The 13,993-nt window shown below is 32.8% G+C and overlaps 4 protein-coding genes across 4 annotated transcripts; 2 read left to right on the top strand and 2 right to left on the bottom strand.

Annotated features, from left to right (window-relative positions):
- Positions 1-71: 71 nt before the first annotated feature.
- DFA_08314 (uncharacterized protein) lies at positions 72-2,060 on the bottom strand (the record flags this gene model as incomplete). Its single annotated transcript, XM_004355752.1, has 3 exons — positions 72-1,376; positions 1,455-1,676; positions 1,737-2,060. 3 exons carry the CDS (start codon positions 2,058-2,060, stop codon positions 72-74), a joined length of 1,851 nt encoding a protein of 616 aa, XP_004355805.1.
- Positions 2,061-3,780: 1,720 nt separating this feature from the next.
- DFA_08315 (uncharacterized protein) lies at positions 3,781-5,742 on the bottom strand (the record flags this gene model as incomplete). Its single annotated transcript, XM_004355753.1, has 1 exon — positions 3,781-5,742. The coding sequence occupies one exon, from the start codon at positions 5,740-5,742 to the stop codon at positions 3,781-3,783; it is 1,962 nt and encodes a 653-aa protein (XP_004355806.1).
- An 884-nt stretch (positions 5,743-6,626) lies between these two features.
- On the top strand, positions 6,627-8,861 carry DFA_08316 (uncharacterized protein; the record flags this gene model as incomplete). Its single annotated transcript, XM_004355754.1, has 1 exon — positions 6,627-8,861. The coding sequence occupies one exon, from the start codon at positions 6,627-6,629 to the stop codon at positions 8,859-8,861; it is 2,235 nt and encodes a 744-aa protein (XP_004355807.1).
- Positions 8,862-9,284: 423 nt separating this feature from the next.
- DFA_08317 (vacuolar sorting protein 9 domain-containing protein) lies at positions 9,285-13,896 on the top strand (the record flags this gene model as incomplete). Its single annotated transcript, XM_004355755.1, has 5 exons — positions 9,285-10,219; positions 10,540-12,339; positions 12,417-13,276; positions 13,612-13,702; positions 13,824-13,896. The coding sequence occupies 5 exons, from the start codon at positions 9,285-9,287 to the stop codon at positions 13,894-13,896; spliced, it is 3,759 nt and encodes a 1,252-aa protein (XP_004355808.1).
- Positions 13,897-13,993: the final 97 nt, after the last annotated feature.

Raw genomic sequence — 13,993 nt, forward strand, 5'->3', positions numbered from 1 at the left:
TTTTTATTTATTTATAAATATTACTCTTTTCTTTTCTTTTCTCTTTTGTTGTTTTCCCATTGCTTTTTGTTTTAAAAAGAATGGAGTAATAGTACTATCACTGGTATCATAGCACTAAACAAGAGTGTTAACATTACATAGTTCTCTTTACAATATGATACAAAATTAAATCGATTGGTTTGTTTTGATTTCTTGTTTGTTTGACGTTGATTATGATGATGGTGATGATTACCTCCTTTTTTATGTTTAATAGGAGTAGTTAGAATATTATTATTATTAATTCTTTGTTTTGATTGTTGTAATTGTTTTGGTGAAATTGGTATATTATTATTAGTAGTATTATTATTATCTATTTTTTCTTCTTCCTCTTCTTCTTCTTTTTGATTATTATTATTTTCAATACAAGATGTTTTAGGTGTGATTATTGTTAATGTTTGTTGTTGTTGTTGTTGTTGAAGTGATTCATCCAAAGAATCCTCCTTTATATTTTCAATTTTCTTTTCTATTATCTTTTCTTTTTCTTTTTCCTTTTCTTTTTCCTTTTCCTTTTCTTTTTCTTCTTTTTTAATTGGTTTCTCAATTTGTGGAGATTGACCAATAGTTGCAAGTGAAGGTGATGAAACAGAAGTCAACATATTTGCCTTGTATTCAATACCAACACTTGGTATTGATGTTGGAAGTGACTCTTCAACATTTGAATGTGATTTATAATGTCTTGATGAAGAAGAGGAGGATGGAGTTGATGATGGTAAAAGAGGTATTGGTGGTAATGAATTTGAAACCAACGTCGTTGTTTGAGTTGTTGTTGTTGTTGGTAAAACTGATTCCAATGGTATTGACAATGGAATTGGTAGTAAATCAACAGATGTTAAACATATAGATGGAGTGGTGGTGGTGGTTGGGGTTGGGATTGTGATTGGGATTGGGAATGCGTTTGATTTCTTCTTTTCCATTGGTACCTTGAATTGTTGATAAGGAGATGATGAACAAGAAGAAGAAGGTGATGGAGATACCAATGAAGATGTTGAAATACTCTTTTTATGAGAGAATGCCTCTTTTTTCTGTTTGTTTGGGTTGTTGTTGTTGATGTTACCATTTGCGTTTGAATTTAATGATTGAGCACTATATTCTCTTAATAATTTAGGTGATTGTTGAATTGTGTTGGTTTTGACGGTACCGTTGGGTAAAGGAGAGGGAGGTGCCATCGACGGTGACATGGTTGCAGCTTGTTTATGTGATGTATATTTAAATATTCTACCTTGAATAAAACTAGACAACTCTGTCGATGTCTTTTCAATCATTTCTTGATTTTCACTTGATTTGTTCCAAATACTAACAATATGTCTATTTGGTCTAACTGCCAAAACAAATCCACACTAATTCAATCAACAAACAAGTAAGTACATATATCATAATAATAATATAATATCTTTTGTTTTTTTTTTAAGACTTACAACATCAAGACCAAATTCCAATTGTTCACCAATTAAAGTTAGAATGGATCTCATTACAATATTACTTGATTGTTCTTTTGTACACATTAAAGAATATTTTCCACCATTTTCATTGGCTGGATCCTCCCATGTCGGTGCAATACCAGCTTTAAATAATCTTAGATTGGCACCAATTGGAAATAATGAAACATCTACTATATTATTCCAATATCTCCAAAATCCCTAAAATAAACATAAATTAGATTAGAGACAATTGTATAGTTTTTATATATTTGTACATACTTGAACAGAATTAAATGAACCTAAATTCTTTATATGAGATTGATAATCATCACATGAAGCACCTTTTGGTACACCTTCATCATAATAAAATACCCATTCACATTCCAAATATATTTCCTTTGGTTCTTCAACCTCCTGGCCACCTCCACTTGATTTTATATTGTTGTTGTTTTCATTATTGATTGATTTTTGATTCAATTCTGCTTCATCAATAAATAAAGTTGAAGGTGATAAAGTTGTTCCATTACTATGATCAGGTTGATATTTTACATTATTGGTTGTATTATTACAAGATGCAGAGTCAATTGTTGCTTGATAACTCATAACTCTTAATGATTATGCGTTAGAATCTCCTCTTTTCTTTTCCTTTTTTTTTTTTTAAATTAAAGATTTGGTTTGTTTTTGTAATCTTATTATTATTATTATTGTTTGTCTATGTTGTATTTGTAATTTAAAATGAAAATGAGTTGGAGTTGGAGTTTTGGTAATCTAATATAATATTGTTGTATATATCTTTGATATTTGTTGGTTGATGATTACTATTATTACTACTACTACTACTTATATTGTACAATTATATGACTGTAAAGATGAAGAAGAGAATGAGAAGGAAGGAGAAGGAGGAAGAAGGATATTAAATTAATATATTATATTAATATATTATGTTGTTTTAATAATAAATAACGTGAGAGAGAGAATATAAAAATAAATAATGTGATGTATGTATATAGTGTGTGCGTGTGTGCGTGTGTATACACTTATAATATATGTCTAAAAAAAGATGTATTGCAACAATCTTGTGTTTAAAAGAAACAAAAGAGTGTCAACTTTGAACAACCAAACAAACAAGAAACAAGTAAACAAGTAAATGACAACAATAAAGCGTGATAATAATGTATTGTATTATTAAAGTAAAGAGCACCCCCTTTTAACCAACCAGCCAACAAAACTTTACTGTGAGGGGTATGGGTAATGAAGAAACTCAGCTTCTCTCTCTCTCTATCTCTCTCTCTCTCCTCTTTACTTTGTTTGGTCGTTGTAATGAATAAGCGTAGCTCAAATGACTACCCCTTTTTAAAGTAATGTGACTCAGTGTGTGCTTGTGTGAAATGAATTGGTGAGTGGTGGTGAAAGAGTGGGTTCAATCAGATGAAATGTATATTTGCTGCAATGAGTGTCTATATCTACCTCTTTGTGTCTCTCTCTATTTTGTAATGTAATAATACAATACTTCTTTTATGCTACAATTTTACTATTAACTCTACTTTACTTTGCTCTACGCTAATGATGTTTGTTTGATTATAATAAAAAGTACTTGATTATTTTAATTTACCTTTGAAACCCAAGAATTTGATGGTTTGACTCTTTCTATAATAAAAGTATGTTTGTTGTTTTGTGTATGTTTGCTATTGTCTATCCTTGGTCTATTGAATGATTTTTTTTGTGTTAACAAGAAAATAATGTGAATGATGGTGAAATTTTGGTTGGTTCTTATTGATTGTATTGTTGTGATGTATGCATAGGCAGGTATGGAGGCGGATCGTTGGATGATGAGGCAAGTTAGAGATTGATTTCTTTTTTTAAATTGACTTTTCGACAAGGCCACGAGGTGACGATGTTTATCTGATTTTTTAGCAATAACAGTTGGTTGGTTGCCGTTGTGGATGGATTTTTAATTGGTCTCTTTCAAAAAAAGTCATCGCCACAATAAGAAAGTACTTTGGGAAAGAAATATCTTTATCTATCTGCTGTCTTTTTATTGTTACAACTTTTCCTTTTGAATTTTCTATCTTGTTTTTTGAACATCCTCACATTGACCCTTAACTACACACCATGTAACGAAAAATATTAATATCCCGATTGACCATTGGGTTAACCTTGTACCATCTGTAACATCATTCAATCCCTTCTATATCTATCAGGTGATCATGGTAGTACGTACTCTATCTCTACCTCTCTACTTTTTTTTTTTTTTTTCCTTTTTTTAAACACAAATGATTTATTTTTTTTTCGTTTTTTTCTATTAATAAGATATTGGCTATTGTTATTTTTTTGGAGTAGGTGTAACAGCACCTCTTTTCTGTAAAACAGGGGCTGGTTGAATATTTTGTTGAGCTTTTTGCTGTTGTAATTGCATTTGGTAGGTATCTGATGCTTTTGGGATAATTTCTCCAACACCAACGGCCCCATGAAAATAAGTGTACTTTGATTTCGATGGAAATGTCGCGTCCCAAGAGTTACTATTAATGTCATATATAAAATTGGTTGGATGTTTGCCACCAATGAGATAGATTTTGGGAAAGTTATTGACAAATCCAAATACAAGGGACAGACCAAATTTACCATCACGGACTGGTACCTCTGCAAGTGATTCTGCTTTTCTTGTAAATACAGAGAATCTACAAAACTCTGTACTTGTAAGAAAGTAAATGTATTCTCTTTTATCAAAACAAAACCCTTCAACACGTGAAGAACTATTGTTAAATTGATAGATTTGTTTTGATGACCCGTCTGAAATACTAAATGCTTCAATGTCATTCACCATTGTATATGCTTTTTCTGGTTCTTTATGGGTACCTCCAATCACATAAATGATACCATCTAGATAACAAGCAAAACAATAATAACGAGGACGTTTGAGTTGACCGAGATTTGAACATCTACCAGTCATAATATCAAATCTATCGACACGACCCAATGTATTATTATTTTGGATACCACCAACTAGGTATATATAACGACCTTCATCCCAAACGGCTGCCATTGATGAACCACCAGTGGTTTGAATATTATCCAAGCAATCCCATTTACCAGAATAAAGATCCATTCTTTCATAGGTTGACAAGGAGTCATTACCACCAAAAATGTATACATAATCTAGGATTGATACAACAGATGATGATGAGCATGCACGTTTCATTCTTGAACCTTCTGCAAGCCCCCATCTGTTTTGTTGAATATCATATACCTCTACCAATGATAAATGTTGTGTATTCTCCATTCCACACAAACAGTAAATATATCTAATTGTATTCTCTTTGATATATTTCTCTGTACTTTCATTACCTACCGACAAATCATTTACAACGAGCTCACATGCCTGTCTAAGATAATTCATTGATTTACTAACAACTGTATCATTTACCATAAATTCATATTTGGTTGGTTTTGGTGGTGGTGCTGGTGTTGTTGTTGTTGTTGTAACTATTACACTTTCTGTATTATTATTATTATTGATGGTTGAGAGAGGAGGAGTAGGAGATTGTGAAATTAAATGATCATTTTGTTTTGAGACCAAAAATATATCATTTTGAACATTTAATTGATTCCACTGATCCATCAGATGACCAAGATGAGTGTATTCAAATGAGGAGTATGCAATATCATTATTAAGATTGTTTGAAATGAATTTGTTGATTGATGATTCTCTATTTACTTCATCGATGAAATCCTCGGTGGTCATTTTAATCACGTGGGGGTTGATTGTATGAAATTGAGCACCTGATATGTACTGTGTCGAGAAACTAGAGTTGGCAGGCATAGGGGCAGCACCGTGCTTTTCAGAGGCATAGATCTTTGACACTGTATCAAATGTTGGTGTTTGACTTGCAAAATACTTGTAGTAAGTGTCTGGACGGACAATGGTTTTGGGCGTGATCGATACTGGTACTATCTGAAGGCTTTCAGGTTTGTTAACAATCGGTACCTGAAGGCTTTCAGATTTGTTAACAATCGGTGGTGATGGTGGTGGTAGTGATGGAGAGGGTGAGGTGCCCGAGAGATCGTACTTCTTCCAACCAATCTCTAAATCTTTAAGTCTCTGTATCTTGTGTCCATTGTGTGTCTCTACGATACAGTCACCGCACACAAACACGTTGCATTGAGTGCAGAACCATTTCAACGACTCTTGCGAGTGTACAGTACACTTTTGAGAATCGATTCCTGATGAATTGGGTGGTGACGATGCATTTGGTTTTGTAGTAGATAAATATGTTGGTGAGGTCATATTGTTGTTGTTGTTGTAAAAAATTAATTTTTAAAAAATATAAAAAATTAAAATAAATGATTATATTATTATTATTATTATTTATTATTCTTTTTCTCTGGATATTTATTTTTTTCTTTAAACTTATTATTTTTTTTCTCTTCTTCTTTTCGTTTTAAACTTATAATTTTAAACAAATTCTGTCTATATGATAGTTTAAATTTGAGTCATGTTGATTCGCGTTGTCACCTTATTATTAATACCAGATTTGGAAAAAAAAGTCAAATCAAAGGGCCAAACAATATTGAATTTTTAGGTTCGACATTCGATTTTTTTTGTATGGCTCAGAACGTATAAAGTTAGTTTGGTCATTTGTTAAATAGTACAATTATTATTTATCCATCTAGTATTGATATATGTTTAACAATAGGAACACCCAAGAAGAAGAAGAAGATTACTGACAAATTTCATACCCAATTACACAAGTAAGAATAGAATAAACAAAAAAAAACAAAACTTTTTAAAATGGGATGAACACATTACTAATACTTCCCATTTGGTTATTTAGCATCTCTCAAGTTTAATCATCCTTTATCATCAATCAGTTCAGCAATCTAATCTCAATTCAGTCTAAAGTATAATACAATAACCCAACAACCCAGTCGCAAATACCCAACTATGATTAACCCAACTGTAAGTTTAACCTTTTTTGTATCAAATTTTCAAGTCCAAACTAATTTTTTTTAATTTTTTGTTTTTTTCAAAAATCGCAACGCACTGTATAGTTTGAAATGAACAACAACAACAACAACAACAACAACAACAACAAAGACAGTACTATCAACATTAGCACAGACTTTAAGCACTTTCAGATTCAGATTCAGCATCCGAACAAGCGTAATGTAATGGCCACAACCTCACCATCATCGGCCATCACCAAATCAAATGCATCGTCACCCAATTCATCGGGTATAGATGTTCAAAAGTGCGGTATACACCCAGAAGAGTCGTTAAAATGGTTCTGCACTCAATGCAACGTGTTTGTGTGCGGTGACTGTATCGTAGAGACACACAATGGACACAAGATACAGAGGCTTAAAGATTTAGAGATCGGTATGCGAAACAAGTACGATCTCTCGGGCAACAGAGTAGTCTATCTTTGGGACGTGCTGAAAGCTACCCTTCCTCATATAAAGTCATATGAAATAACAGAGAATGATATCAAAGCATTCTTTGCAGAGCTGCACAATTCACTCAGCAATGAAGAAGCAAAGTATCTAAAAGTTGTTAAAAAGGAAAAGATATCTTATATCAAGATGGTTGAAAATTGCAAGACAGAGATGGAGATGATCATTGATTTTAGAGCAATCTTTGAATCAATTGGTCTACCCACTACTACTACTCCTGTCGACAATCAATCAAAAGCAATAACTGCTGCTGCTCCATCACATGATGATAGTATTCCAGCTGATGCTGCTACTCCTCCACCATCGCCATCATCACCACCATCAACCTTTGCCATTCCCAAACCTGAAAGCCTTCAGATAGTACCAGTATCGATCACGCCCAAAACCATTGTCCGTCCAGAAACCTACTACAAGTATTTTGGAAGTAAAGAACCAACATTTGATACAGTGTCAAAGATCTATGCCTCTGAAAAGCACGGTGCTGCCCCTATGCCTGCCAACTCTAGTTTCTCGACACAGTACATATCAGGTGCTCAATTTCATACAATCAACCCCCACGTGATTAAAATGACCACCGAGGATTTCATCGATGAAGTAAATAGAGAATCATCAATCAACAAATTCATTTCAAACAATCTTAATAATGATATTGCATACTCCTCATTTGAATACACTCATCTTGGTCATCTGATGGATCAGTGGAATCAATTAAATGTTCAAAATGATATATTTTTGGTCTCAAAACAAAATGATCATTTAATTTCACAATCTCCTACTCCTCCTCTCTCAACCATCAATAATAATAATAATACAGAAAGTGTAATAGTTACAACAACAACAACAACACCAGCACCACCACCAAAACCAACCAAATATGAATTTATGGTAAATGATACAGTTGTTAGTAAATCAATGAATTATCTTAGACAGGCATGTGAACTCGTTGTAAATGATTTGTCGGTTGGTAATGAAAGTACAGAGAAATATATCAAAGAGAATACAATTAGATATATCTATTGTCTGTGTGGAATGGAGAGTACACAACATTTATCATTGGTAGAAGTTTATGATATTCAACAAAACAGATGGGGGTTTGCAGAAGGTTCAAGAATGAAACGTGCATGCTCATCATCATCTGTTGTATCAATCCTCGATTATGTATACATTTTTGGTGGTAATGACTCCTTGTCAACCTATGAAAGAATGGATCTTTATTCTGGTAAATGGGATTGTTTGGATAATATTCAAACCACTGGTGGTTCATCAATGGCAGCCGTTTGGGATGAAGGTCGTTATATATACCTAGTTGGTGGTATCCAAAATAATAATACATTGGGTCGTGTCGATAGATTTGATATTATGACTGGTAGATGTTCAAATATCGGTCAACTCAAACGTCCTCGTTATTATTGTTTTGCTTGTTATCTAGATGGTATCATTTATGTAATTGGAGGTACCCATAAAGAGCCCGAAAAAGCATATACAATGGTCAATGACATTGAAGCATTTAGTATTTCAGACGGTTCATCAAAACAAATCTATCAATTTAGCAATAGCTCTTCACGTGTTGAAGGGTTTTGTTTTGATAAAAGAGAATACATTTACTTTCTTACAAGTACAGAGTTTTGTAGATTCTCTGTATTTACAAGAAAAGCAGAATCACTTGCAGAGGTACCAGTCCGTGATGGTAAATTTGGTCTGTCCCTTGTATTTGGATTTGTCAATAATCTTCCTAAAATCTATCTCATTGGTGGCAAACATCCGACCAATTTTATATATGACATTAATAGTAACTCTTGGGACGCGACATTTCCATCGAAATCAAAGTACACTTATTTTCATGGTGCTGTTGGAGTTGGAGAAATTATCCCAAAAGCATCAGATACCTACCAAATGCAATTACAACAACAAAAAGCTCAACAAAATACTCAACCAGCCCCTGTTAACAATTAGGTCACCAACCAATAAATGGGGTTGCCTCCCTTTTTGAAAAAAATAGAGAAAAATTAATTTTTGTTTAAATATTTCTAATATTATCTTATGGTACAATAATATTAAAGAACTTTCAATATTATTTTAATTTGAATAGATTTTCGGCGCCTAATTAAAAAAAATAATTAATTATTTTTAAATTAAAAAAAAAAATGCCTTGTCCAAAGACTGGTCATTCGAGCGGGGCTCGGGAAACTCCATTGATCTGAGAAAATGAAAGGAATGATTAAATTGGGTCTTTTACTATTAGAGACAATAAATATTTGATTCCTTTGATTTTCTCGTTGCAATTGTACCAAACCACATAAATTCGAATCAATGTGCTTATGCAACCATTATTTTTTTTTTTAAATTTTCATAAACACAAGAGAAATAATAATAATAATGCCATTATTCGAAACTATAACAGTTGATATAGAACAACTAAGAGAGACAGTATCAAAGATATGGGGAGTAGAGATTGACAAATGTATCAAAGCATCACAGAATCATACCTATCTTGCTAAAGATGGTGACAAACAATTCATACTTCGAATTACACCCGACCCCAAACAAGATAGAGAAGCAGCAATGGAGTTGGAAGTACAATTCTTACAATACCTTGTAGAGAATGGTCTGCCAACATGTCCACCCATTCAAAAACTAAAGGGTCAATCTGAAAAGGATACATCTTCATCATTGTATATCGCCAAGATTGATACTTTGTTATTAGTAGTATTTAGCTATGCTGATGGTGAACCTGTAGTCTATCAAGATTGGAAGTGGTTAAATACAAAAGAGATTGTTGTTGCTTTGGGTAGATGGTTCCATCAACTACACACTCTATCCAAAAAGTATTCAGCTACACCGTCATCATCAACGGCCACTTGTCTAGCAGCTGCACGTAACTGGCGTAAACTACATGGTGGTGTACTCGAGACTGTCATTGTCGACCCACTAGACCAAGCAACTGTCACTGACCCCAACCAATTTGGTATCATTCACGGTGACGTTAATCCAAGTAACTATTTTTGGAACGCAGACATCTCTATGCCCGTCATGTTTGATTGGGATCAATTACAATCATCTTGGTTCTTGTATGACCTATCCGCTCCCATCTGGGGTGTTGTAGTCCTTGAAAAGTCTGGGTCTGACGGTAAACCAGTCCCAGGTGCTTCAGTCTCTCAATATACAGATTGGCTACTACAAGGTTATGAAGAACAAGACGGCGGTGTCAAAGTAGACAGACAAGCACTAGATCGTATGGTTGTCATTAGAAGAGAACTCTATGTCCGATTCTGTAAACAAGCTATCGGTGAACTACAAGATGATCATCCAATGTATAAATTTTGTAAATCAATGGTTGATTTATTTGAATCAAATAAAAATATTTAACAAATAATAAAGTACTACTACTTAATCGATCGATTTCCTAATCAAAAAAAATCTTGTTAATAATTATTGTGCGTGGGGAGATTTGAATTAAAAATTTTATTTACTTTTTTGGAGTTCTTCTAACACCCCCCCCTCTTTCTTTCTCCTCTCTCTCATTCTTTTTTATTCTTTTATACTATTATTATTATTTGTACACTATTCTTTTTTTTTTTTGTTTTTTCTACAGTTATTCGTTTTTTATTTATATATTAATTTTTTTTAAAAGAATAATGATCAATAATGATATTATAAAAGATGATGATGATGATTTAGAGACTGTTGCAACAAATGTACTAGTAGACGAGGAGCAGCAACAAGATACATCCAATAAACTAGTAGTTTTGGATATCAATTTTACACCAATAGTAACACAAGAAAAAGAAGAAGAAGATGATGAAGCAAATGCAACATTGACAGAAATGTCTAGTATATCATCATCAAATTCATTGGTATCAGCTGAAGAAACTGAATTGGATAATACCAGTGATCAATCAACTACTACTTTACAACCAGAACAACAACAACAAATAACAAATGAACAACAACAAAAAGATCAAAAGAAAACAATACCAATTAATCTTGATTTCTTGGATGATTTGGTTGCAACTGTAAAAGATTATAATAAATCTTCTACCTCTTCTACCTCGTCTACCTCTACAACTTGTACTTTGAATGAACAAATTACACCATTATCATCACCAAGATTAGAATATGTTTCACATCCAACCATTGCCATTTTACCAACATCATCATCACAAGTTGGATCATCGTCGTCATCATCATCATCATCGTCATCATCATATGAACCTTATGAAGTACCAAAGAAATCTTTACCTCCTATTCCTCAAACGACAAATCATTCAAGATCACTTTCTACTTCAGTTTTGGAAAAGGATGAAAAAGAAAAGAATAATATAACTACTGATCAATCAACAACTCAACATCAATCAACTCCAAATACTCCAACTTTATTGGGTGGCCAAAAATCCATATCTACAACTACAACCACAACTATATCAACTCCAATTCCTAATCCAACTCCAACTCCTACCAATCCTCCAATACAACAAAATTCTGGACCATCATTTATAAAAAGAATTTTTAGAAGAGATTCTAGTAAAACAAATGTTAAAATTTTAGAAGAATCTCAACAAATAACATCACCACCAACTATATCAAGAGAAAATAGTGGTTCTTCTACCACTTCTACTGCCGCTACGACGGATGGATTTTTTAGTTCAATTGGAAGTTTATTATCAAAGTCTGCACCATCAACACCTGATGCAAAAAGAAATCAACAAAATCAACAAAATCAACAAAATCCTTCCATTGAACCATTTTCATTATTATCTCCTACTACTACTACTACTCTTACTACATCACTTTCATCACTACCATCAATGGAGACATTTGCAAAATTAATAGAAATTAGTGAACCATTATCATATGAAGTATTTTTAGAGAAATTGGAAAGTGCAGCACATATAAAATCATCGATTGATAGTTTTGTTTCCAAACTAAAGAATCGAAAAGGATTGGCAAATGATGATCTTCGAGAGGCATTGATGGATTTTGTCTCAAATACTATGCATTCACTTTCCAACGATGAGAGATGGGCCAATTCAACCAACGATGAAATGGTCTACACCTCTCATCATCTTCAACAATATGTCATTGAAAAAATCTATGACTATGTATTCCGCGCCACCCAAGACGAAGTTGAAAAGGATCAAAAGTTGGCAGACACGATTGCCCACCTCTACTTTATTCAACCACATCACCTCGAAATCATTGTCAATGAATCGAGTGAACCCATGTGGGACGAGGCTGCTGCTTTTCTTCAAAAAATCAATACCACCAAGAGTTGTCGTCACAAAATGATGTATATCGTAAAATCTTGTAAATCTATTCTAAATAATCTTTCATCTCAAAGCTCTGGTGAATCTCATGGTGCAGATTCTTTACTTCCTCATTTAATTTATGTAGTTTTAAAATCAAATCCAACAAATTTAAATTCAAATGTTTCGTAAGAAAAGATTAAAAAAAAAAAAAAAAAAGAAAAATTAAATAATTATTAATTAATCTCTTTTCTTTTCTACTTAGGTTTATAAGTAAATTTTCAGATGCAACAGATTCTGAAGCAATTTATTATATGACTCAATTGGTATCTGTAATTTATTTTATTGAAAATATTAAAGCAGAATCTTTAAAAATTGATAAAAAAGAATTTAATAGATTAATTGGAAAGAAAAAGAAAGAAGAAGAAGAAGAAGAAGAAAAGGAAGAGGAAGAGAAGAAGAAAAAGAAGAAAAAGAACTTTGATAATTTATCAAGATCAATTATATTTGATGATGGAGCATTGGCATCATTGATTGAAATGTTTCCAGATTGTGATAATCAATATTTAATAGATTGTATAAATTATATAGATACTAAACATCGTCACAAAAATCCTCCTCAGGGACCATTGTCTATTGCAGAATTGGTAAATCGTGTCACAAATATGATTGCTGAACATCAAGGTTATCTTCAAGTTTCTCCAAATTTAAAATTAAGAGGAAAAGGAGATAAAAAGAAAAATCAAAATAATCAAAATAATCAAAATAATATGACAAAATCAACTTCATTTCAATCTTTAAATATTAGTAAAGAAAATAATAATAATAATAATCAAAATAATAATACAATTTCAACAAATACTGCTTTACAACAACTTTTAGGTCAAAAGGAAAAAGAAGTAGAACAATTAAAACGTAAATCCCAAAATGATGAAATGGAAATAATAGAGTTGAAAAAGAAATTACAACAGGCTAGTGCAAAGAATCGTAAATCTGGGGAAATTGATTTGGCTAGTTTACAGTTTGGCAATGCATCGTATGATCAATTGAAATTGACAGATCTACCAAAATTGTTCGAGGAATATCAGAAAATGTTTGCGCTGGTCAAAAATGTTCAATCTCTTGGTAAATAAATTGTATTTCATTTTTTAATCTTACAAGAGAATGGATTTGGTAGATGCTACAGTTGTCGTGAGACGTTCTTTCTTGAGGGCAAAACAAGAGGAAAAAAAAAGGCAGAAGAAAAAAGGGGGGAGGACCAAAAAAAAAAAAGGGGTGTGTGAAAAATGGAAAAAAAAGGGTGTGAAAGGGGACTGTTGTTGGAATCTATGTCCTGGATGCATTCTGGAGCCATGGCTAGGTATCCAGGTTATATTCATATTTTTTTTTTTTACTACTAAGGTGGGTATCCAGGATCACCACTAGAAATTTTATTTTGTTTAGTTTAATGATTAAATGAGATAACCTTTGTGGCAAAGAGTTATTTGGCCTACAGCGAATCCTACGCCGATTCCTATACGTATGGGACCCTTTGGTCACCATCTATTTACAGTAGAGTCGGGGGATACCTTTGTCCATTTTAGTGAAGTGATTTCATCGCTACGGTCGCCTCGGTTGGTTGTCTTTAGGCTGATTAATTGCATCCATGATTAAATTTGATTAAACTTGATAGAATCCGTGATGTTGACAGGTCTGGTGGCAGTCTTTCAGGATCAACATTGCTATTATGGTCTGTCGGGCCATAAAGAGTGACCATTCTCCATTAGCCAGGTACTCGATGAGTGGTATGGTTGATGAGGAACAGAATAAAGCTAGGTCGAAGCAGAGTTCTAAAACAAAAAT

Source organism: Cavenderia fasciculata (genome assembly GCF_000203815.1).
Source record: "Cavenderia fasciculata unplaced genomic scaffold Scf_ET2XIPL01COFD4-5, whole genome shotgun sequence".
NCBI lineage: Eukaryota > Evosea > Eumycetozoa > Acytosteliales > Cavenderiaceae > Cavenderia > Cavenderia fasciculata.